This window comes from Heptranchias perlo, chromosome 14 (assembly GCF_035084215.1).
Source record: "Heptranchias perlo isolate sHepPer1 chromosome 14, sHepPer1.hap1, whole genome shotgun sequence".
Taxonomy (NCBI): Eukaryota; Metazoa; Chordata; class Chondrichthyes; order Hexanchiformes; family Hexanchidae; genus Heptranchias; species Heptranchias perlo.
In genome coordinates, this window is record NC_090338.1 from 2,470,378 (window position 1) to 2,493,845 (window position 23,468).

At 44.6% G+C, this 23,468-nt stretch overlaps 1 protein-coding gene across 2 annotated transcripts in view; it reads right to left on the bottom strand.

Annotated features, from left to right (window-relative positions):
* The window catches only part of hmmr (hyaluronan-mediated motility receptor (RHAMM)), a 44,681-nt gene extending 24,424 nt beyond the window's left edge, over positions 1–20,257 (bottom strand). The window contains exons 1-6 of one of the 2 annotated variants that reach the window (XM_067995939.1): positions 19,971–20,257; positions 18,120–18,218; positions 12,563–12,645; positions 10,997–11,062; positions 9,388–9,576; positions 7,344–7,430 (exon numbers count right to left, since the gene is read on the bottom strand). In XM_067995939.1, the coding sequence (XP_067852040.1) occupies positions 7,344–7,430; positions 9,388–9,576; positions 10,997–11,062; positions 12,563–12,645; positions 18,120–18,218; positions 19,971–20,016 (570 nt within the window). In that variant the 5' untranslated portion in view covers positions 20,017–20,257. Of the gene's footprint in view, positions 1–7,343; positions 7,431–9,387; positions 9,577–10,996; positions 11,063–11,263; positions 11,345–12,562; positions 12,646–18,119; positions 18,219–19,970 lie in introns of those variants that run through there. The other variant, XM_067995940.1, reaches the window with a different exon arrangement.
* Between the last annotated feature and the right edge of the window lie 3,211 nt (positions 20,258–23,468).

Sequence of the window (23,468 nt, forward strand, 5' to 3'; positions counted from 1 at the left end):
GAACATCCAAGTTTGCTGATGGCATTAAGTTAGGTGGCACAGTAGTGTAGACTGGAGCAGAAAGTTGCAAATGGACATTGATAGATTAAGTGAATGGGCAAAACTGTAGTAGGTGGAGCTCAATGTGGGAAAGTGTGAGGTCATCCATTTTGGACCCAAGAAAGATAGTTCAGAATATTTTCTATGAAGCTAGGAACAGTGCAGGAGCAAGAGAGATTTAGGGGTCCATGTACAGAAATCACAAAACTAGTGGACAGGTACAAAAACAATTAAAAAGGCTAATGGAATGTTGGCTTTTATCTCAAAGGGGCTGGAATATAAAGGTGTGGAAGTTATGCCAGTTGTATAAAGCTGTGATTAGACCGTATCTGGAGTGCTGCCTTCAGTTCTGAGCACCGCACCTCAGGAAAGATATAATGGCCTTGGAGGGGGTGCAGCGCAGATTCACCAGAACGATACCAGGGTTAAATTATGAGGACAGGTTGCATGGACTAGGCTTGTATTCCCTCGAATTTAAAAGTTTAAGGGGTGATCTAATTGAGGTGTTTAAGATGATTAAAGGATTTGATGGGGTCGATAGAAACTATTTCCTCTGGTGGGAGAGTCCAGAACAAAGGGGCATAACCTTAAAATTACAGCCAGGCTGTTCAGGGGTGATATCAGAAAGCACTTCTTCACACAAAGGGGAGTGGAAATCTGGAACTCTCTTTCCCCCAAAATGCTGTTGAGAGTAGGTCAATTGAAAATTTCAAAACAGATAGATAGATTTGTTAGGCACTTAGGTACTAAAGGATAGGGAACCAAGGCAGGTAAATGGAGTTAAGATACAGATCAGCCATGATCTTTTTGAATGGCAGAACAGGTTCAAGTGGCTGAATGGCCTCCTCCTGTTCCTAGGTTTAGGGTTCCACTGTTAGTCTGTACTCAATGATGGCAGCACAATGACAGCCAATGCACATGAAAGTTGAATTTCCTGCTCTTTGGAGAACCACAAAGATTGATGGAGTTCTTGTATTTTTTTTAAAAGCCAATTTAGTGTTGTTAAGAGCTGATCAAGCCAACAACAATTTTAAAAAAGGTAATAAATTTGACAGGACAACAGATTTCTAATAGCCCCATGTTACCATGATTGCCAGCAAAGCATTATTGAACACGGGGACGCACCCAGTTACAAGATTTTTGTTGAGCTTTCAAGAAATGAGCTAAAAGCTATGTACACGTGTTAGTAATATAAACTTGACTACACACGTGTTATGTTATGTTATGGATCCAGGTTTCCATTAATACTTTACAGATGAATTTAAGCAGCTCAATATTCTAGTAAAGTTATAATGATTCTCCAATAATAAACAGCAAAATGTCAGGGTTCATTTCAGAAATTACCCCACTGGTACATGGAGATCTTCACCCCACGCCCCCCGACCCCTCTGGCGTTGTTTCAGGATTCACAGATAATGTGGAGGTGCCAAATTCAGTTGTACTGCAACAAGTCCACTTAAAGCGAGTTTCAGGAAGGGATCGCACACCAGGGCACTATTCAGCATTTGTACACTCTCAGTACACCACTAGCACCAAACTGGGGACACCAATTTTAGAAATCCCTTTATTTCTACAAATTGACCACTAATAACATCAGGGGCTAGTTGGATTTAATGAGCTGCAACACAAGAGCTGATCTAACAATTGCAGCTCTAAATCCAGTATCCAACATGGTAACTGGGGTCTTACCACGTCTAGGACTAGCGACTCCTGCAAACTATTAACCTCCAAACCCACTGATGCCATCAGCACTCAAGTTAAAGGTTCTGAAGAACTCGAGTAAAATGAATTTCAGCTTATCCAAGGTTCCAAAACATGCCAATGTGTAAATGGGAAATTGGTGAATTAGTGAATAAAAATCATCTGTAAAGATCATATGCAATTCAAGAAAGTTTAAGCTATGGCATATTAATTCTGTTGTACGATTACACCAGAGTAAGCCGATCTCTCAAATTGCACTGCAAGATAATGGATTTTTGGTTATTGTCTTTACATAGCATCAATAGGACCTGGAGCAAGTTAGATGGACTGAGTGGCTTTCTCACCCTTATATTCTTGCATGCATTAAGGGGAGAAAAATTGCACAGCTAATGGCTAATATTGGAAACCAAGTTAAAAACTCCAGTTCTCAACAGTACCCACAACAGAAGCCAAGAACAGGATTTCTTCCCACTAGCAACCATTTAAGTAGTAAGAAATGCTATTAAGCTAACCTTTTATGATAAAGCTTCAGAAAACAAAAATCAACATTAACAGTATGAGTAGCAATTCAAAAGAACAAAAACAAAACAAGTGAATTAGTAGAACTCACACTCCCCATTACTGACGGCTTGAACATATGCACCAGATGGTGGGGTACTGAGCTACAGACCAGAAAGGTCCTTGGCTGGGTTAAAGGTACATTCAAAGACTCGAGCACCTAATCTAGGCAAACTCTTCAATGCAATATTGAGTGAGTGCTGGATTGCCGGAGATGCCATCTTTCATGCGAGACATTAAACCGCGGCCACATCTGCCTGTTCAGAGGGCTATTAAAAATCTCATGCCCCCAGGTGTTTTCCTGGCAGCCTGACCAATATTCAGCCCTCAACCAACATCACCAAAACAGATAAGCTAGTCATTCATCTCATTTGCTGTGTGTACAGCCTCACGCTGTGCAAAATTGGCTGCTGCATTTTTCAAAAATAAATTAATTTGATGTACTTTGGGACATCAAGAATGTGAACGACATTATATAAAAATTCCTTCTTCGGTTGTGCCTATTGAGCTGGCTTCAGCATCCCCAAGGGTATGCAGCACTTCTCTTTACCAATCAGCTCAATGGGAAATAACTTCTCTGGTCGAAGTACAGCATGTGGATATGGGGGGGGGGGGGCGGGGAGGATAAAATTTTAACCCCAAGCACAGGTAGGTTGGGGGCAGGTGGGAGGCTAAAAACAGGTTTTTGGAGCAGGACCGCATCCCAGCTCCTATTCGCCCACTTCTGGGTTTAACCCCGGCAGGTTTGTCTGTGTGTGGACAGCAGACATCAGGAAGTCCAGCCCCCACTCAAAGCCAGTGGGCCGACATTTAAAAGGGCAATGAACCTCATTGAAATACTTGAGGTACTTAATATTGTGTATTAGAATAAAATGAATTTAACTGTATATGTTCGGGTTTCCCATCCACATCATAGAGTCATAGAAAGTCATAGAGTTATACAGCATGGATAGAGGCCCTTCGGCCCATCGTGTCCGCGCCGGCCATCAGCCCTGTCTACTCTAATCCCATATTCCAGCATTTGGTCCGTAGCCTTGTATGCTATGGCATTTCAAGTGCTCATCCAAATGCTTCTTGAATGTTGGAGGGTTCCTGCCTCCACAACCCTTTCAGGCAGTGAGTTCCAGACTCCAACCACCCTCTGGGTGAAAAAGTTCTTTCTCAAATCCCCTCTAAACCTCCCGCCTTTTACCTTGAACCTATGTCCCCTTGTTATAGAACCCGAAAGGGAAGGGAAAAAGCTCCTTAGTATCCATCCTATCTGTGCCCCTCATAATTTTGTACACCTCAATCATGTCCCCCCTCAGCCTCCTCTGCTCCAAGGAAAACAAACCCAATCTTCCCAGTCTTCACATCAGGTGAAAGCAGGTGGGAAGGGCCAGATCCATGAGGTGACCGCCTTTATTGCTTGTGGGTGAGGAAGAGGGCTTCATCTAGGCCCTTCGAGCTCACTTGGCTGACAGGAGCCCCCAATCAACTACCCCCACCTACATCTGAATCTTCACCAGACCTCTGATCTTCACCACCCCCGCCCCCCAATCCCATTCCCAGCTGCGTCCTGCTGCACCAGGCCTTCCTGCCCGACAGCCTGGCTGCTATGCGCGAAACCCAGAAGTGAAATCTATTAGCCTCATTAAAGTCGCAATTGCGCCCACTCACCTTCCGGGTTTTGCCGCCGAACACCCTTCTCCCTTTCCAGCTCTAGGTTAAAATTTACCCCTGGGTGTCTGCCTCAGTTGTGACTCTTCCATTTACCCCAACACAAAAAGAGAGACAGGCTGCTATATCAGTGGACCACTACTTCAGCATGAATCACCACTGCTAGTGGGGGTGGAATTATGAAAAAGTGGCAGTGATAAAGGCTACATTATCTAATTTCTTCCTATTAGTAAAATGCTAATGACACTTCCTAAGGAGTATGTACTTTGGTTGTTTGAATATATTTATTTATTCTGAATTATTGACTCCTAGTTTCTGGGTCTAGCTAGTAAAATGACAGGATAATATTTTAAACCAGTTATTGCAATCATACAATAAGACAATGGACTGCCATCAATCAATGCCATTTTGATCCATGTAGCAAAACAAGACTTAACTACATCACAGGCAGTATGAATTGGTAGAAATTGAAAAAATCTAATAGGCAATGAAAACATGGAGACACGGCGTCTAAAACTGAGGGAACACAAAGATCAAATATAATATTTTATTTGATGGCATTTGAGAAAGTATCACATAATAGACTTGTTAGCAAAATTAAACCCATGGGATTAAAAAAGGGACAGTGGCAGTTTGGATCCGAAATTGACTAAGACAGAAAGCAGGGAGTAGTGGTGAATGGTTGTTTTTCAGACTACAGGAAAGTATACAGTGGTGTTCCTCAGGATTAAGTATTAGGACCAAAGCTCTTTTTGATATATATTAATGACCTGGACTTGGGTATAGAGGATACAATTTCAAAGTTTGCAAATAACATGAAACTCAGAGTAAACAATGCGGAGGATAGTAACATAAGAACATAAGAAATTGGAGCAGGAGTAGGCCAATCGGCCCCTCGAGCCTGCTCCGCCATTCAATAAGATCATGGCTGATCTGATCCCAACCACAAATCTAAAGAACACAAGAAGTCGGAGCAGGACCCGGCCACATAGCCCCTGGGCCCTCTCCGCCACCCACAGGGCATTGACCGATCCGAACTCAGCTTCATGTCCAATTTCCTGCCCGCTCCCCATAACCCCTAATTCCCTTTACTTCTAGGAAACTGTCTATTTCTGTTTTAAATTTATCTAATGATGTAGCTTCCACAGCTTCCTGGGGCAGCAAATTCCACAGACCTACCACCCTCTGAGTGAAGAAGTTTCTCCTCATCTCAGTTTTGAAAGAGCAGCCCCTTATTCTAAGATTATGCCCCCTAGTTCTAGTTTCACCCATCTTTGGGAACATCCTTACTGCATCCACCCGATCAAGACCCTTCACAATCTTATATGTTTCAATAAGATCGCCTCTCATTCTTCTGAACTCCAATGAGTAGAGTCCCAATCTACTCAACCTCTCCTCATATGTCCGTCCCCTCATCCCCGGGATTAACCGAGTGAACCTTCTTTGTACTGCCTCGAGAGCAAGTATGTCTTTTCTTAAGTATGGAGACCAAAACTGTATGCAGTATTCCAGGTGCGGTCTCACCAATACCTTGTATAACTGCAGCAATACCTCCTTGTTTTTATATTCTATCCCCCTAGCAATAAAAGCCAACATTCCGTTGGCTTTCTTGATCACCTGCTGCACCTGCATACCAACTTTTTGATTTTCTTGCACTAGGACCCCCAGATCCCTTTGTACTGCAGTACTTTCCAGTCTCTCGCCATTAAGAAAATAACTTGCTCTCTGATTTTTCCTGCCAAAGTGCATAACCTCACATTTTCCAATATTATATTGCATCTGCCAAATCTCCGCCCACTCACCCAGCCTTCAGGAGGACAGAGAAAGACTGGTGAAATGGGCAGACACATGGCAGATGAAATTTAATGCAGAGAAGCGTGAAGTGATACATTTCGCTTGGAAGAATGAGGAGGCAATATAAAATAAATGGTACAATTTTAAAGAGGGTGCAAGAGCAGAGACACCTGGGGTTGTACGTACACATATCTTTGAAGGTGGCAGGACAAGTTGAGAAGGCTGTTAAAAAAGCATATGGGATCCTGGGCTTTATTAATAAAGGCATAGAGAACAAAAGCAAGGAAGTTATGCTAAACCTTTATAAAAACACTGGTTAGGCCTCAGCTGGAGTACTGTGTTCAATTCTGGGCACCACACTTAGACCTCAAGGCATTAGAGAGGGTACAGAGGAGATTTACTAGAATGGTACCAGGGATGAGACTTCAGTTACCTGGACAGGCTGGAGAAGCTGGGGTTGTTCTCCTTGGAATAGAGATGATTGAGAGGAGATTTGATAGAGGTATTCAAAATCATGAAGGGTCTAGACAGAGAAAAATTGTTCCCATTGACGGAAGGGTCGAGAACCAGAGGACATAGATTTAAGGTGATTGGCAAAAGAACCAATGGAGACATGAGGGAAAACTTATTTTTAAACACAGTGAGTGGTTAAGATCTGGAATACACTGCCTGAGGGGGCAGTGGAGGCAGTTTCAATCGTGGCTTTCAAAAGGGAATTGGATAACTACTTGAAGGCAAAAAATTTGCAGGGCCACAGGGAAATGGGACTGGTTGTATTACTCTTGCAGAGAGCCAGCACAGACTCGACGGGCCAAGTGGCCTCCTTTAATGCTGTAAACCATTCTATGCTGTGCAGCTCCACTGGTGCCATTCAGCAGGACTCCGCACCTTCAGGAGAGGAGGGCAGAATATTGACTAAAACAGGATTTTTTTAAAAAAGAAAATTAAGTGGGAGAGGGGGGCAAGGTTGGCAAAAGTGTCCTGTTGGCTGCAATCAAGTTCCTAGTGTCTACAGGCATACAGTACAAAACTGACAGTCTTAGGTCACAGGGTGGCTCATGTGGGAAGTGGAAACATGTCAGACAGGCCCCCTAAGCTTTACTCTACATCCAATTGTATTGCAACCTGAACCAGGAATGCACAATACACACACCAGATGACTAAGGTATAAGAATTGAATACTGGTCATCCTGACTTTCTGTGCAACTCCAACTCAGTTTCACCAGAAGCACAGTTCTCCAAGCTATGAGAGAAAGCTTTAAACATTGCTTCACAAATCACCTCAAAATGGATTGGTCATTTGAACACAGTCTGAGCGTGCAATACTGAACTCAAACAGACTACAATTGCAGTGCTGAATGCTCACACTGAAAATCTCTGCAAAACTAAACTTCTTTAAAAATTGAGTGTTAAATTCTACACATTTTACAAAGAAATGAAAGATGTGATTTTTCTGCCAAATTAAGACCCTTCAGCTTTTGTTCCCCGGCCATTTAACAAGATTGGAAGATGCTGGACCAATCTACGTTTTAAAGAGGGCTGGAGAGAATCACCAATGACACCTTCCACAGCAAGTAATAAAGCTTCAATACCTTGTCCTTAGCATCAGTCTTATTTTTCACTTCAATCAATTCCAAGCACAGGGCATTAATCTTCTTCTTGGTACCATCATCTGAAAACTGAAGGAAACAAAGACAGCTAACATTGATAAAGTACCAAATAATAGGCTGGTTAACAAAATTAAAGCTCATGGGGTTAAAGGGACAGTGGCAGCATGGATACAAAATTGGCTAAGGGACAGAAAGCAGAGAGTAGGGGTAAACGGTTATTTTTCAGACTAAAGGGAAGTGTACAGTGGTGTTCCCCAAGGGTCCGTATTAGGGCCACTGCTCTTTGATATATATTAATGACCTGGACTTGGGTACAATTTCAAAGTTTGCAGATGAAATGAAACTTGGAAATGCAGTAAACTATGTGGAGGATAGTAGCAGACTTCAGGAGGACAGAGAAAGACTGGTGAAATGGGCAGACACATGGCAGATGAAATTTAACACAGAAAAGTGTGATGTGATACATTTTGGTAGGAAGAATGAGAGGCAATATAAACTAAATGGTACAATTTTAAAGGGGGTACAGATACACAAATCTTTGAAGGTGGCAGGGCAAGTTGAGAAGGCTGTTAAAAAAGCGACTCCTGGGCTTTATTAAGAGGCATAGGGTACAAAAGCAAGTTATGCTAAACCTTTATAAAACACCGGTTAGGCCCCAGCTGGAGTATTGTGTTCAATTCTGGGCACCACACTTTAGGAAGGATGTCAAGGCCTTAGAGAGGGCGCAGAAGAGATTTACCAGAATGGTTCTAGGGATGCGGGACTTCAGTTATGTGGAGAGACTGAGGCTGTTCCACGTGGCAGAAGGGTCGGTAACCAGAGGACACAGAATTGTGATCGGCAAAAGAGCCAGAAGCGAGATGAGGAAAATTTTTTTTTTAAAAAAACACAGCGAGTTGTTACGATCTGGAAAGAGTGGTGGAAGCAGATTCAACAGTAACTTTCAAAAGAGAATTAGATAAATACTTCAAGGGAAAAAATTTACAGGGCTATGGGGAAAAAGCAGGGGAATGGGGCTAATTGGATAGCTTTTTCAAAGAGCCAGCACAGGCACGATGGGCCGAATGGCCTCCTGCGCTGTACCTACTACGATAACACATGGGGCACTAATACACCTTGTTGGTAAAATTCAACCAGCTTTAGAAATTATATTCTGACCATTATGTAATAGTGGTATCCCATTCTCAGTGAGATGGTGTTCTGTGTTTGAAGGCAAATTGGATGTTGAATAAGAATTCCTACATTCTATGCACTTTATCTTTTGTAAATGTAAATATTTATAAATGCCAAATTCATCTATTTGTTGCTCAAAATCAGTTGACCTATGCTTTGCTCATTTGGTTTATACATCACACAAAAATCCAAAAGCAAACTAGTCAGGACTGAATGTGTTACATTATCCATGGTAGGCATTATCTTCCCTTTTTCTTTTTGAAAAGTTCAATGCCCACAAATAAAACACTGCAGACCTCCCTCACACAATTAGAGGACATTGCCAACTCCCATGGAAAGTCTTATTTTGCACTGGCCTCCTTATCTAATCCACTGTGGAAGGCCACATTCTGGACCCCACCCCCCCCCCCCCCACCCAGCACTGTCTTCTTTGAATTTGCAAGAATTGAGACAATAAAAACATCATACCAAGAAAGAACAAGGGGCAGGGCCACTACCGAGTCTCAACTTTCAATTGTGACTGCAGCCAAAAAGTTTAGAAGTTAGATTTTAAACAGAGGGTATTTTTCCAGCATTCTGCTGCAGTGAAGGGTACTTCTGAAACAGAAAGCCTATAATAATCAGCAGTGTAGAGCTTCTTTAAAATTGCTCAGCTGCATCAACAGCTAAACTTAAAGTTACAATTGACCCCACAGAATCAACATACTGCAGTATTCATAATTTCATAAGTGCAGATATACATGGCAGCAAGGAAGTTTAATGCTACAGTATCAAAAGTCCCAAATAGAATCAGTGTCAAATTCTAACTGGCCAGGGGAAGAGATTGCAGAGTGCAGCCACAATTAACCAGTACCTTTGTCTTAAGTAACTCATTGGCTTTGTGGAGCTCAGCAAGTTGTCTTTCCAGGGAAGCAATGTTTGATGTCAGGGATGTTTTCTCTCTCACAGCTACAGTTAGCTTGCTTTCAACCTTCTTCACCTCCTCTTCCAGAGCCTGAAGTCGTTTATCCTGTTCCCCTCGCTGTTGCAACAGGCAACGAATCTGCAGTTGTATAGTTTATATAAACGATTTACTAGGTTAAAGGCACTATATAAATGCAAGTTATTCAAAATAAGCACAGATCACGGCTATTATTCAAAATATTTTCCTGAATTTCTCATGCACAAACTAGAATTGGCCATTTATGGAGTAAAGAGATTAAAAGTTTAATGATTATAAAAGAAAAAAAAAGGGATGTAGCATTAATTGCAGGAACTAAGGGTATTTATTTACTATGTACTAGAGTGAAAACCTCAGCTGTCATTGTACAGCTCCCAGTAGCTAAGTAGTTACGGCAAACAGTGTGACGACCAGAGTTTTCACTCCTGACTGCAATGTAACAACCCCAAACTGAAGACACAGGTCCCCTAGCCCAAACCTTCTGGAGGAAAGGAGGGAGCAAAGTGGCAAGGAAAAGCACATTGTGACACCACAAAACACAACAGCTAAGTAAGAGACCAGCTGAGTGCGTTGCAACATTCCAATTTAGAATTCATTGAAAACGCCTACATCAGACTCCCATCTATAGCAAAACTCATTGTACTTGTTAAAAATAAAGGTATTGCAGTTAAATGTTTAAAAAATTCTTAAGATGCAGGGAACACTAAGGAAGCAGTATCCTTTGGCCATCTCATTGCCCAGAGGCAATGAAAAGTCAACCAGCTAGCATGGGACTGGCTCACATGCAAGACAGATCGTGGTGGCAGGTCCTGCCCTGAAGGACATTAGTGGATCCTCCGGAAACATCATTTCAGACAGCCCTCCTCGAGAAGGACTGCAACACCAGCCCTACACCCCACAGACCAGGAGGTGACTGACCCCAGTCCACACCCACCCAACAAGCAGGAAAATAGTCCCTGGTCCAGTGCCCACCACTCCACACAGAGCAAAACTGGCCCTGGGAAACTGTTTCCTCCCCGCTCCCACATCACTAATTGTCCAAACATCCTCCTCCAACTCCTTCTCCCTCCTGCACCCCCCACCCCTGAAAAACTAGTCCACCTCATCCTCCCTCCTCCACCCCTGTCTCTCTCTCTCTTATTCTCTACTCCCTTCTTCCTTCCCATATCTGGGTCAGGTTAACCCATCACCTTCTAACTGCGGGACCTGAATACTGCAGTTGATCTCGACTCCTCACGTGCAATGCAACAGATAGATAGATCTTTTTGTTACTAAACAAGGTATTGAACATTGGTTGTCTAGCGTTGCAATATGGTATTAATTGGGACAGGGAGTAGGAAGTCACCTCAAAATTAAAGTAATCCCCTTTTTCCTCTGGTGTTTCAACCCCAATTTTGAATGATTTACCACTGCCCTACCTCTATTAGCATTACTTTTTATGCTAATAGTAAAAATGAATGCCTGGGTCTGACATCGCACATTTTCTTTTGTAAATGTTAACTGTTGGTAAAGGTCTACTTGCCTCTTGTTCCAACATTTTCTGCTTCTTATGCTCCAACACCAAGGTCACATCCTTCTGGACACTGGTCTAGAGGCAATTCACAGAAAAGCAGCACACCCATTAAAAATGAACAGAACCACTGGATTTGAAAATAAGCATTAACAAGCTGGTCTACAGGAAAGTGTTACATTGTGATAAAAAATGTTCAGTGATTATCAGCATCCTTGAGCTTGTAGCTTGATTGTGATAACCACTCTTGCTATGGTTCCAAAATTTGAATTTACTTACAGTAAACAGGGGCCTCAGATCAGCCAAAGCTATCACTTTGTTCAACATGAAAGGATCACTGACAGTTTTAAATATTTGAAACAAAAAGATACAGGGCTCCGGGGAGAGAGCAAGCCAATGGGATTAGTTTGGGATTTTTCTCACGGAGCCAGTGCAGACACTACGGACTCAGTCTGTGCTGTAAACTTCTACGGCTCCGTGTGGATGATTCTTTGGTTTCAGGTAAAAGAAATAACTTTCACCATCTCTGGTGGCCCAGTGGTACTGCACTGCTTAGTGCCACAGGAGGGCCCTGTTCCAGCTAGAGTCTGTGCTGAGTTAGTTGACTCGCCATTCCAGAACAATCAGGAGAGACAGAATGAGACCTTCTACAGACAGCAAGCTCCCCAAGAATAGCATTACTTTCAGGTGCTCAGTCCCAGCTGGTTCTGGTGAAAACTTCTAAGCTGAATGAAATTAGCCACTTCATCAATCCCAGTGCCAAGTGTATCCTACATAGAAGGATTGGGAAGATAAAGGTCATCGGTACTGAGCTTTTCTTTTTAAGGCTGTAGTGTTAACTGTTTTCTGGCCTGGGTTGATGAGGACTTCTCCAGCACCAGCATTCATTGTACATCACAGAGAAAAGGCCCACCAAAAGAATATCAGGCAGGCCCAATGAACAGCAAAAAATTCCTACAGCTAGCCCCATCTCCACAGGCCAATTTTCAATCAGGGCAGCAGAGATGAAGCCATTAACAATGTATGGTCAATTTACTATCCCATAATCATGATAGCAGCACTTTAAGACCAACTTATAAAGAAGACATTAAATTAAAAAGACTTGCATTTATATAGCACCTTTCACGCCCTCAGGGTGTCCCAAAGCGCTTTATAGCCAATGAAGTACTTTTGAAGTGCAAGTTACTGCTGTAATGTAGGAAACATGACAGCCAATTTGGGCACAGCAAGGTCCCACAAACAGCAATGTGATAATGACTAGATAATCTGGTTTAGTGATATTGGTTGAGGGATAAATATTGATCAGGACACCAGGGAGAACTCCCCTGCCCTTCTTCAAAATAGTGGCCACGGGATCTTTTACATCCCCCTGAAAGGGTAGACCAGGACTCGGTTTAACGTCTCATGGAAAGGCGGCACCTCCGGGGGGGAAACTAGCAATAGTTTAAAAAAAATTCTGCTAGTGATATCTACAAGTGTTGAATAAAACTGGAGACAAAAATCACTGCATCCACAACCAGGAAATCTTGTATTAAATTCAAATACATTTTGAAGTAACAATGAATCAGTTTTACTAACTGCAGAAAAGTTGAGGTTTTTCCGTGAACTTGCTGGCGATGTCATCCCTTTCTCAACTTCAACTGCCGGCTGGTTTCCAGCATCTGGAAGCAGCAAACAAAATGTTACTGGAGGAACATTTTAAAGCACAATGCTTCCACTGTATCAACAATTTGGCAACACAAGAACGTTGAATTTATTTTTGTAGTATAACTGTTCTGACATATCTCGCACATGCTTTTCCATCTCCCCCACCCCCAAGCCATACACATCCCACTGTTCTCAGCCACCCATTGCGCTTTGATGGATGGGGAGGCCACGCCTCAACTCTCACGTTGGCACTCCAACACAACCTCACATCATGGCCCATACTTGTGCAAGACAGAACCACTGACAATCTTATTGTCCTTAGAACAGATTGGATTGCAAAATTAAAAGACCTAGCGGGCCACGAGAAAGCAGTGGCAACCTTAGAACATAATATAAGAAATAGGAGAAGGAGTAGTGCATATGGTCCCTCAAGCCTGCTCCACCGTTCAATCAGACCATGCCTGATCTTCAACTTCAACTCCACTTTCCTGCCCAATCCCCATAGAGTCCAGAAGTCTGTCTATCTCAACCTTGAATATATTCAACGACTCAGCATCCACAACCCTCCGAGGTAGAGAATTCCAAAGATTCACAACCCTGAGTGAAGAAATTCCTCCTCATCTCAGTCTTGAATGGCCGAACCCTTATCCCAAGACTACACCCTCTAGTTCTAGACTCTCCAGCCAGGGGAAACAACCTCTCAACATCTACCCTTATATGTTTCAATGAGATCACCTCATTCTTCTAAACGCCAGAGGAGCATAGGCCCATTTTACTCAATCTCACCTCACAGGACAACCCTCTCATCCCAGGAATGAATCTAGTGAACCTTCGTTGCACTGCCTCTAAGGCAAGTATATCCTTTCTTAGATAAGGAGACTAAAACTGTACACAGTACTCCAGGTGGGGTCTCACCAAAGCTCTGTACAATTGTAATAAGACTTCCTTACTCTTGCAAACTTCTACGGCTCCGTGTGGATGATTCTTTGGTTTCAGGTAAAAGAAATAACTTTCACCATCTCTGGTGGCCCAGTGGTACTGCACTGCTTAGTGCCACAGGAGGGCCCTGTTCCAGCTAGAGTCTGTGCTGAGTTAGTTGACTCGCCATTCCAGAACAATCAGGAGAGACAGAATGAGACCTTCTACAGACAGCAAGCTCCCCAAGAATAGCATCACTTTCAGGTGCTCAGTCCCAGCTGGTTCTGGTGAAAACTTCTAAGCTGAATGAAATTAGCCACTTCATCAATCCCAGTGCCAAGTGTATCCTACACCATTGCAATAAAGGCCAACATTCCATTTGCTTTCCTAATTGCTTGCTGTACCTGCATGCTAACTCTGTTTCATGGATAAGAACACCTAAATCTCTCTTAACACCAACAGCTAATAGTTTCTTACCATTTAAAAAACATTCTGTTTTTCTATTCTTCCCACCAAAGTGAATAACCTCACATTACACTCCATCTGCCACCTTCTTGCCCACAATGTCTATATCCCATTGCAGATTCTGTGTCCTCCTTACAGCTTACAATGTTAGAGGGAAAGTATCATCAGCAAACTTGGATACATTACGCTCCGTCCCTTCATCCAAGTCATTAATATAGATTGTAAATAGCTGAGGCCCAAGCACCAAACCTTAGGGCACCCCACTAGTTACAACCTGAAAATGACCCCGTTTATCCCTACTCTGTTTTCTGTGCTTTAACTAAGCCTCTATCTATTCCAATATGTTACCCCCAACCCCATGAGCCCTTACCTTGTGTAACAACCTTTTATGTGGCACCTTATCAAATGCCTTTTGAAAATCCAAATATATTACATCCACTGGTTCCCCTTTATCTACCCTGCTAGTTACATCCTCAACAAACTAATAGGTTTGTCAAAAAAGGGGAGAGAGAAAACAGAATGACAGACCGGTTAGCCCATCAGTAGTAGGGAAAATGCTAGAGTCAATTATAAAAGATGTGATAACAGAACACTTAGGAAATATCAACGGGATTAGACAGAGTCAATATGGATTTATGAAACAAAATCATGTTTGACAAACCTACTGGAGTTTTTTGGGCATGAAACTGGTAGAATAGATAAGGGAGAACCAGTGGATGTGGTGTATTTGGATTTTCAGAAGGCCTTTGATGAAGTCCCACATAAGAGGTTATTGTACAAAATTAAAGCACATGGGATTGAGGGTAATATACTGGCATGGATTGAAAATTGGTTGACAAACAGGAAACAGAGTAGGAATAAATGGGTCTTTTTCAGGGTGGCAGGCGGTGACTAGTGGGGTACCACAGGGATCAGTGCTTGGGCCCCAGCTATTCACAATATATATCAATGATTTGGATGAGGGAACCAAATGTAATATTTCCAAATTTTCTGACGACACAAAACTAGGTGGGATCGTGAGTTGTGAGGAGGATGCAAAGAGGCTTCAAAGCGATTTAGACAAGTTGAGTGAGTGGGCAAATACATGGCAGATGCAGTATAATGTGAAGTTATCCACTGCCGAAGGAAAAACAGAAAGGAAGAGTATTATTTAAATGGTGATAGATTGGGGAATGTTGATGTACAAAGGGACTGGGGTGTCCTTGTACACCAGTCACTGAAAGCAAACATGCAGGTGCAGCAAGCAGTTAGGAAGGCAAATGGTATGTTGGCCTTCATTGCAAGAGGATTTGAGTACAGAGGCAAGGACGTCTTACTGCAGTAATACAAGGCCTTGGTGAGACCACACCTGGAGTATTGTGTGCAGTTTTGGTCTCCTTACCTAGGAAAGGATATACTTGCCATAGAGGGAGTGCAGCGAAGGTTCACCAGACTGATTCCTGGGATGGTAGGACTGTCATGTGAGGAGAGATTGGGTCGACTCGGCCTGTATTCACTAGAGTTTAGAAGAATGAGAGGGGATCTCATTGAAACATCTAAAATTCTGACAGGGCTAGACAGACTGGATGCAGGGAGGATATTTCCCCTGGCTGAAGGGTCCAGAACGAAGGGTCAAAGTCTCAGGATACGGGGTAGGGCATTTAGGACTGAGATGAGGAGAAATTTCTTCACTCAGAGGGTGATGAACCCGTGGAATTCTCTACCACAGAAGGCTGCAGAGGCCAAGTCACTGAATACATTTAAGAAAGATCTAGATAGATTTCTAGACACAAAAGACATCATCAAGGGGTATGGGGAGAGAGCGGGAATATGGTATTGAGATAGAGGATCAGCCATGATCATATTGAATGGCGGAGCAGGCTCGAGGGGCTGAATGGCCTACTCCTGCTCCTATTTTTTATGTTTCTATGTCAAACATGATTTCCCTTTCATAAAACCATGTTGACTCTGCCTAATCATATTATGATTTTCTAAGTGTCCTGTTACCAATTCGTTAATAATGGATTCCAGCACTTTCCCGACGACAGAGGTCAGGCTAACTGGCCTGTCGTTCCCTGTTTTCTCCCTCCCTCTTTTATTGAATAGCGGGGTCACATTTGCTACCTTCCAATCCACTGGGACCGTTCTTGAATCTAGGTAATTTTGCATCCACTATCTCTGCAGCCACCTCTTTTAGAACCTTCAGGTCCAGGGTACTTATCAGCTTTTAGCCCCATTAGTTTCTCAAGTACTTTTTCCTCTACTGATATTAATTTCTTTAAGTTCCTCACTCTCATTAGCCCCTTGGTTCCCCACTATTTCTGGTATGCTTTTTGTGAAGACAGATACAAAATATTTGTTTAACGCATCTGCCATTTCCTGATTTCCCATTATAATGTCTCCTGTCTCAGCATCTAAGGCTTTTGCTACTCTCCCTTTTTACATACTTATAGAAGTTCTTACAATCTGTTTTTATGTTTCTTGCTAGTTTACTTTCATATTCTATTTTCTCTTTTTAATCAATTTTTTAGTCATCCTTTGCTGGTGTCTAAAGCTCTCCCAATCCTCAGGTTTACTCCTCTTCTTGGCAACATTATAGGCCTCTTTTAATCTAATACTATCCTTAACTTCTTTAGTTAGCTACAGGTGGATCACTTTTCCTTGGAGTTTTTATTTCTCAAATGGGAATGTATATTTGTTGAGAATATTGAAATATTTCTTTAAATGTTTGCCATTGTTTTTCAACCATCAAACCCTTTAATTTGGTTTCCTAATCTACCTTAGCCAACTCACCCCCCTCACACCTATGTAACTGGCTTTAAGTTTAAGACACTAGTTTCTGACTTAAGTACGTCACTCAAAATCAACGTGAAATTCTACCATATTATGATCACTCTTCTCCAGAGGATCTCTTACTGTGAGATTAATAATTAACCCTGTCTCATCACATAATACAAGATCTAAAATAGCCTGTTCCCTGGTTGGTTCCATGACGTATTGCTCTAGGAAACTGTCTCTAATTCCATGAACTCATCCTCCAAACTACCTTTGCCAATTTGATTTGCCCAGTCTATAAAGATTGAAGTCCCCCATGATTACTGCATTACCTTTGTTACAAGCTCCTATTATTTCATGATTAATACTCTATCCAACAGTATAACTACTGTTAAGGGGCCTATAAACTGCTCCCACCAAAGCTTTCTTTCCTTTGTTATTTCTTACTTCCACCCATACTGATTCTACTTCCTGATCTTCCGAGCCAAGATCCTTTCTCACCATCGTTCTTATGTCATCCTTTATTAGGGCAACACACCCTCCCTTTCCATTCTGCTTGTCTTTTCTAAACGTCATGTACCCTGGAATATTTAGTTCTCAACCTTGGTCACTTTGCAATCATGTCTCTGTAACGGCTATTACATCAAACCCGTTAATCTCTACTTATGCAACTAATTCATCTATCTTGTTACGAATACTCCGTGCATTCGGATAAAGAGCCTTTAATTTTGACTTTTTACCATTTTTCCTGCTTTGACATTATTTGCTGATGCACTATTGGTAAACACTCTGCCCCTTCCTGCCACACGCTACTTACCTTTACCCAAATCACTCCACTGCTCTATTGCCTTGACTTTCCTGATTAGATTTCTAAATTCCACGCCTCTCTTCCTCCCCCTCCGTTGGCATCAGTAGACCAGCTATAAACTAGTGTCTAAAAATTCGTTCTTAGGACGTGGATGGCACTGGCAAGGCTACATTTATTGCCTATCCCTAGTTGCCGTAACAATGGAGTGGCAAGCTAGGATATTTCAGGAGGGCCATACAGCCAACCATAGTGTAGGACTAGAGTCACTCATACGCTAAAAGGACCACCAGATGGCAGCTTCTATAGCAAGTTTTTTTTCCTGGTACCAGCCCAAATGTTACCAGATTTACTGAATTCTGGTCATGGTGGGATATGAATATTCAACCTCTCGCTAGTCCAGTACCATAGCCACTACACTATATATCATACCTATATACAAGGTCTGAAGTTTCAAACAATTATGTGTTTATGTCCATTCTGCTATCCCAGCATTCAGGAGGTAATTGAACTTGTACTGATCCTATCAGAAAAATGGACTCCTACCTTGCTGCTTTTTAAATCGGTTTGCTTTTTCAAAGGATACTGGACCCTTAGAGCCCTCCAGCTGTTTAACATCATAGTGGCCTGGTGCTGGGGCACAGCCTAAAAAAGGAAAGAAGCATATTAGTATTGCAACAGCGAGAACAAGCGAGCATTTGTGCTGTTACAACCGTAAAAGTGATTTAAAACTCCATGTTTGAATCCATCCAATCAGGTTTCCGCCCTGCCACAGTACTAGGACAACCCTAATCAAAGTCACAAATTACATCCTATGTGACTGTGACCGAGGTAAACTATCCCTCCTCATCCTTCTCGACCTGTCTGCAGCCTTTGACAGGGTTGACCACACCATCCTCCTCCAACACCTCTCTTCTGTCGTCCGGCTGGGTAACACTGCACTCGCCTGGTTTCATTCTTGTCTATCCAGTCACAGCCAGAGAATCATCTGCGATGGCTCCTCTTCCTGCTTCCGCACTGTTACCTATGGAGCCCCCCCGACCAAAGGATCTATCCTTGGCCCCCTATTTCTCATCTACATGCTACCCCTTTTCGACATCATCCGAAAACATGTCAGATTCCACATGTACGCTGACGACACCCAGCTCTACATCATCTCCCTCGACACACTCCATTGTCACCTTGCTTGTCTGACATCCAATACTGGATAAGCAAAAATTTCCTCCATTGGGAAATATTGGGAAGACGAAGCCATTGTCTTTGCTCCCTGCCACAAACTCTGTTCCCTAGCCACCGACTCCACCCCTCTCCCTCGCCACTGTCTGAGGCTAAATCAGACCATTCGCAATCTTGGCGTCCAATTTGACCCCGAGATGAGCTGCCGACATCCGCTCCATCACCAAGGCCGCCTACGTCCACCTCCATAATATTACCCGTCTCCACCCATGCCTCAGCTCATCTGCTGCTGAAACTCCGATCCATGCCTTTGTTACCTCCAGACTGGCAGCCACCTCGATGTCATGGATGGCCAAGTCAAATGCCACACATCAGGCAATTTTCCACATTACCCCCACCTTCGCTCCACACTACCAACACGATGCCCCTCAGCAGCAACTATTGCTAACACCTAGCATCACCTCTGATACTTCTCTCGACTGCCTCTATGCTGCCAGACATCAAGGCCTGGATGAACCGCATCTTTCTGCAGCGAAACATCAGGACAGCTGAAGTCACTACCTTTGGCCAGGCCCACAAACCTGAGACCCACATTGGGAAGCGTGGAAAGGAGCCCTTGGCCCGAGAATATGGAAGCAGCCACCGCTGGATGTGTCTGGACATGTTCCGCACACCACAAGCTCAAGCTTCATTAGCACTTTACTGTCACAGATAAAAAGTAATTTTCCACATCGTTCACCTGAGGAAGGAGGTAGCCTCCGAAAGCTTGTGAATTTAAAATAAAATTGCTGGACTATAACTTGGTGTTGTAAAATTGTTTACAATTGTCAACCCCAGTCAATCACCGGCATCTCCACATCACAGATAAAAAGAACAAACTTGCATTTATTTAACACCTTTTAAGACCTTGGGATGTCCCAAAGCATTTTACAGCAATGAAGCACTTTTTGAAGTGTGGTCACTGTTGTAATGTAGGAAACGCAGCAGTCAATTTATGCACAGCAAGATCCCACAAACGGCAATGTGATAAATGACCAGATCATCTGTTTTACTGATGTTGGTTCAGGGATAAATATTGGCCCCGGGACACCGGGGAGAACTCCCCGGCTCTTCTTTGAAATAGTGGCCGTGGGATCTTTCACATCCACCTGAGAGGGCAGACGGGGCCTCGGTTTAACGTCTCATCCCAAGCCCGTCACCCCCTCCGCCCCCGTAACTCACCCACTTTGTCGTTGAAGCGTTTGAGCGCCGCTCTGGGGAACGACATCCCGCCGCGTGTTTACCGGCCGCCCTCACCCCTCAACGCCGGACCGAGGCCCACAGCAGCCGCCACTCCCGGCCTCTCCCCCCCGGGTCGGTATCGCTCGCGCTCTCTCTGTTTCTCTCCCCGCGGTGGGGTGGGGTGGGTCGGTGTCGGTGTCGGTGTCTCTCTCTCTCTGTCTCTCTGTCTATATCTTTCTCTTTCTCTCTCTCTCCGGGTCGGTCTCGAGCTTCAAACCGCCGCTCGTTTGAATTTTCCCCAATCACCAAGCGGCGGTTCTGTCATGTGACACAACCCATCAATCAGAGGCCGGTGTGGAGTCAACCGTTCCTCGGCTGGTCCCGTGACCCCGCCCCCGGCCGCCATGACAACCGGATCCCCCCGTGAGTATCGGCAGTGCCAAAAGAAAAGAAAAAAAAAGTATCGGCAGTGCCCCCCCTTCACTCCCGACCCCCTTCACCATCTCCCCCCTTCACTCCCGACCCCCCTTCACCATCTCCCCCCTTCACTCCCGACCCCCTTCACCATCTCCCCCCTTCACTCCCGACCCCCCTTCACCATCTCCCCCCTTCACTCCCGACCCCCTTCACCATCTCCCCCCTTCACTCCCGACCCCCTTCACCATCTCCCCCCTTCACTCCCGACCCCCCTTCACCATCTCCCCCCTTCACTCCCGACCCCCCTTCACCATCTCCCCCCTTCACTCCCGACCCCCCTTCACCATCTCCCCCCTTCACTCTCTCCCTCAACATCTCCCCCCTTCACTCCCGACCCCCCTTCACCATCTCCCCCCGTTCACTCTCTCCCTCAACATCTCCCCCCTTCACTCCCGACCCCCTTCACTATCTCCCCCCTTCACTTTCTCCCTCAACATCTCCCCCCTTCACTCCCGACCCCCTTCACTATCTTCCCCCCTTCACTCTCTCCCTCAACATCTCCCCCTTCCCTCCCGACCCCCTCCCCTCTCTCCCCTCCCCTCTCTCCCCTTCACCCCGTCACTACCTCCCCTTCACCCTCTCCCCCCTTCACCCTCTCCCCCCTTCACCCTCTCCCCCCTTCACCTCTCCCCCCTTCACCCTCTCCCCCCTTCACCCTCTCCCCCCTTCACCCTCTCCCCCCTTCACCCTCTCCCCCCTTCACCCTCTCCCCCTTCACCCTCTTCCCCCCTTCACCCTCTTCCCCCCTTCACCCTCTTCCCCCCTTCACCCTCTTCCCCCCTTCACCCTCTTCCCCCCTTCACCCTCTTCCCCCCTTCACCCTCTTCCCCCCTTCACCCTCTTCCCCCCTTCACCCTCTTCCCCCCTTCACCCTCTTCCCCCCTTCACCCTCTTCCCCCCTTCACCCTCTTCCCCCCTTCACCCTCTTCCCCCCTTCACCCTCTTCCCCCCTTCACCCTCTTCCCCCCTTCACCCTCTTCCCCCCTTCACCCTCTTCCCCCCTTCACCCTCTTCCCCCCTTCACCTTCACCCTCTCCCCTTTACCATCTCCCCCTTCACCCCTTCACTCTCTCCCCTTCGCCCTCTTCCCCCCTCATCTACCCATTGCGTCTGTCTTCACAAAAGAGGCGGACGATGCAGAGGTTGCCGTTGAGGAGGAGTGTGAAATATTGGATGTGATAAACATAGTGAGAGAGGAAGTATTAAGCAGATTAGCATCTTTGAAAGTAGATAAATAACCAGGCCCTAATGAAAAGCTGTTAAGAGAAGCAAGGGAGGAAATAGTGGAGGCTCTGACCATCATTTTCCAATCCTCCCTGGCTATAAGCGTGGTGCCAGAGGATTGGAGGACTGTTAACGTACCTCTGTTTAGAAAGGGGAGAAAGAGATAGACTGAGTAATTACAGGCCAGTCAGCTTAACCTCGGTAGTGGGCAAATTATTGGAATCAATTCTGAGGGACAGGATAAATCGTCATTTAGAAAGGCACGGGCTAATCAAGGACAGTCAGCATGGATTTGTTATGGGAAGGTCGTGTCTAACTAAATTGATTGAATTTTTTGATGCAGTAACAAGGAGGATCAGTGAGGGTAAGGCGTTTGATGTAGTGTACATGGATTTTAGCAAAGCTTTTGATAAGGTCCCACATGGCAGACTGGTCAAAAAAGTAAAAGCCCATGGGATCCAAGGGAAAGTGGCTAGAAGGATCCAAAATTAGCTCAGTGGCAGAAAGCAAAGGGTAATGGTTGACGGGTGTTGTTGCAACTGGAAGGGTCAGTACTAGGTCCCTTGCTTTTTGAAATATATATTAATGATTTGGACTTGAATGTGAGGGGGTTGATCAAGATGTTTGCAGATGATATAAAAATTGGCCGTGTGGTTGATAGTGAGGAGGAAAACTGTAGATTGCAGGAAGATATCAGTGGACTGGTCGGGTGGGCAGCAAAGTGCCAAATGGAATTCAATCCGGAGAAGTGTGAGGTAATGCATTTGTGGAGGGCAAACAAGGCAAGGGAATACACAATAAATGGGAGGATACTGAGAGGTGTAGAGGAAGTGAGGGACCTTGGAGTGCATGTCCACAGATCCCTGAAGGTAGCAGGACAGGTAGATAAGGTGGTTAAGAAGGCATACGGGATAGTTTCCTTTATTAGCGAGGCATAGAATATAAGAACAGGGAGATTATGCTAGAACTGTATAAAACATTGGTTAGGCCACAGCTTCAGAACCGCGTACAGTTCTGGTCACCACATTACAGGACCCCCCCAGTACCTGCCCCCTTCATCATCTACCTCCCCCACCCCCCCAGTATTTGCCCTCTTCACCATCTACCGTCCCTAGTACCGGCACCCCCCCCCCCATACCTGCCCCTCTTCACCACCAACCTCCCCCGCCCCCCTTCGTAAGAAACTTGAGAATATAAGAAATAAGAGCAGGAGTAGGCCATACGGCCCCTCGAGCCTGCTCTGCCATTCAATAAGATCATGGTTGATCTTCTATCACAACTCCACTTTCCTGCTGAACCCCATATCCCTAGTGCCCAAAAATCTATCGATCTCAATCTTGACTATATTCAATGACTGAGCACCCAGAGCCCTCTGGGATAGAGAATTCCAAAGATACACAACCCACTGAGTGAAGAAATTTTTCTTTATCTCAGTCCTAAATGGCTGACCTCTTATCTTGAAACTATGACCCCGAGTTCTAGATTCTTCAGACAGGGGAAACAGCCTCTCAGCATCTACCCCGTCAAGCCCTCGAAGAATTTTATACTTTTCAATGAGATCACCTTTCAATCTTCTAAACTCCAAAGTATCTAGGCCCATTTTACTCAATCTCTCCTCATAGGACAACCCTCTCATCCCAGGAATCAATCTAGTGAACCTTCGTTGCACCCCCTCTGAAGCAAGTATATCCTTCCTTAGATAAGGAGACCCAAACTGTACGCAAAAGCAGTACTCCAGGTGTGGTCTCACCAAAACCCTATTTAATTGCAGCAAGATCTCCTTACGCTTGCACTCCA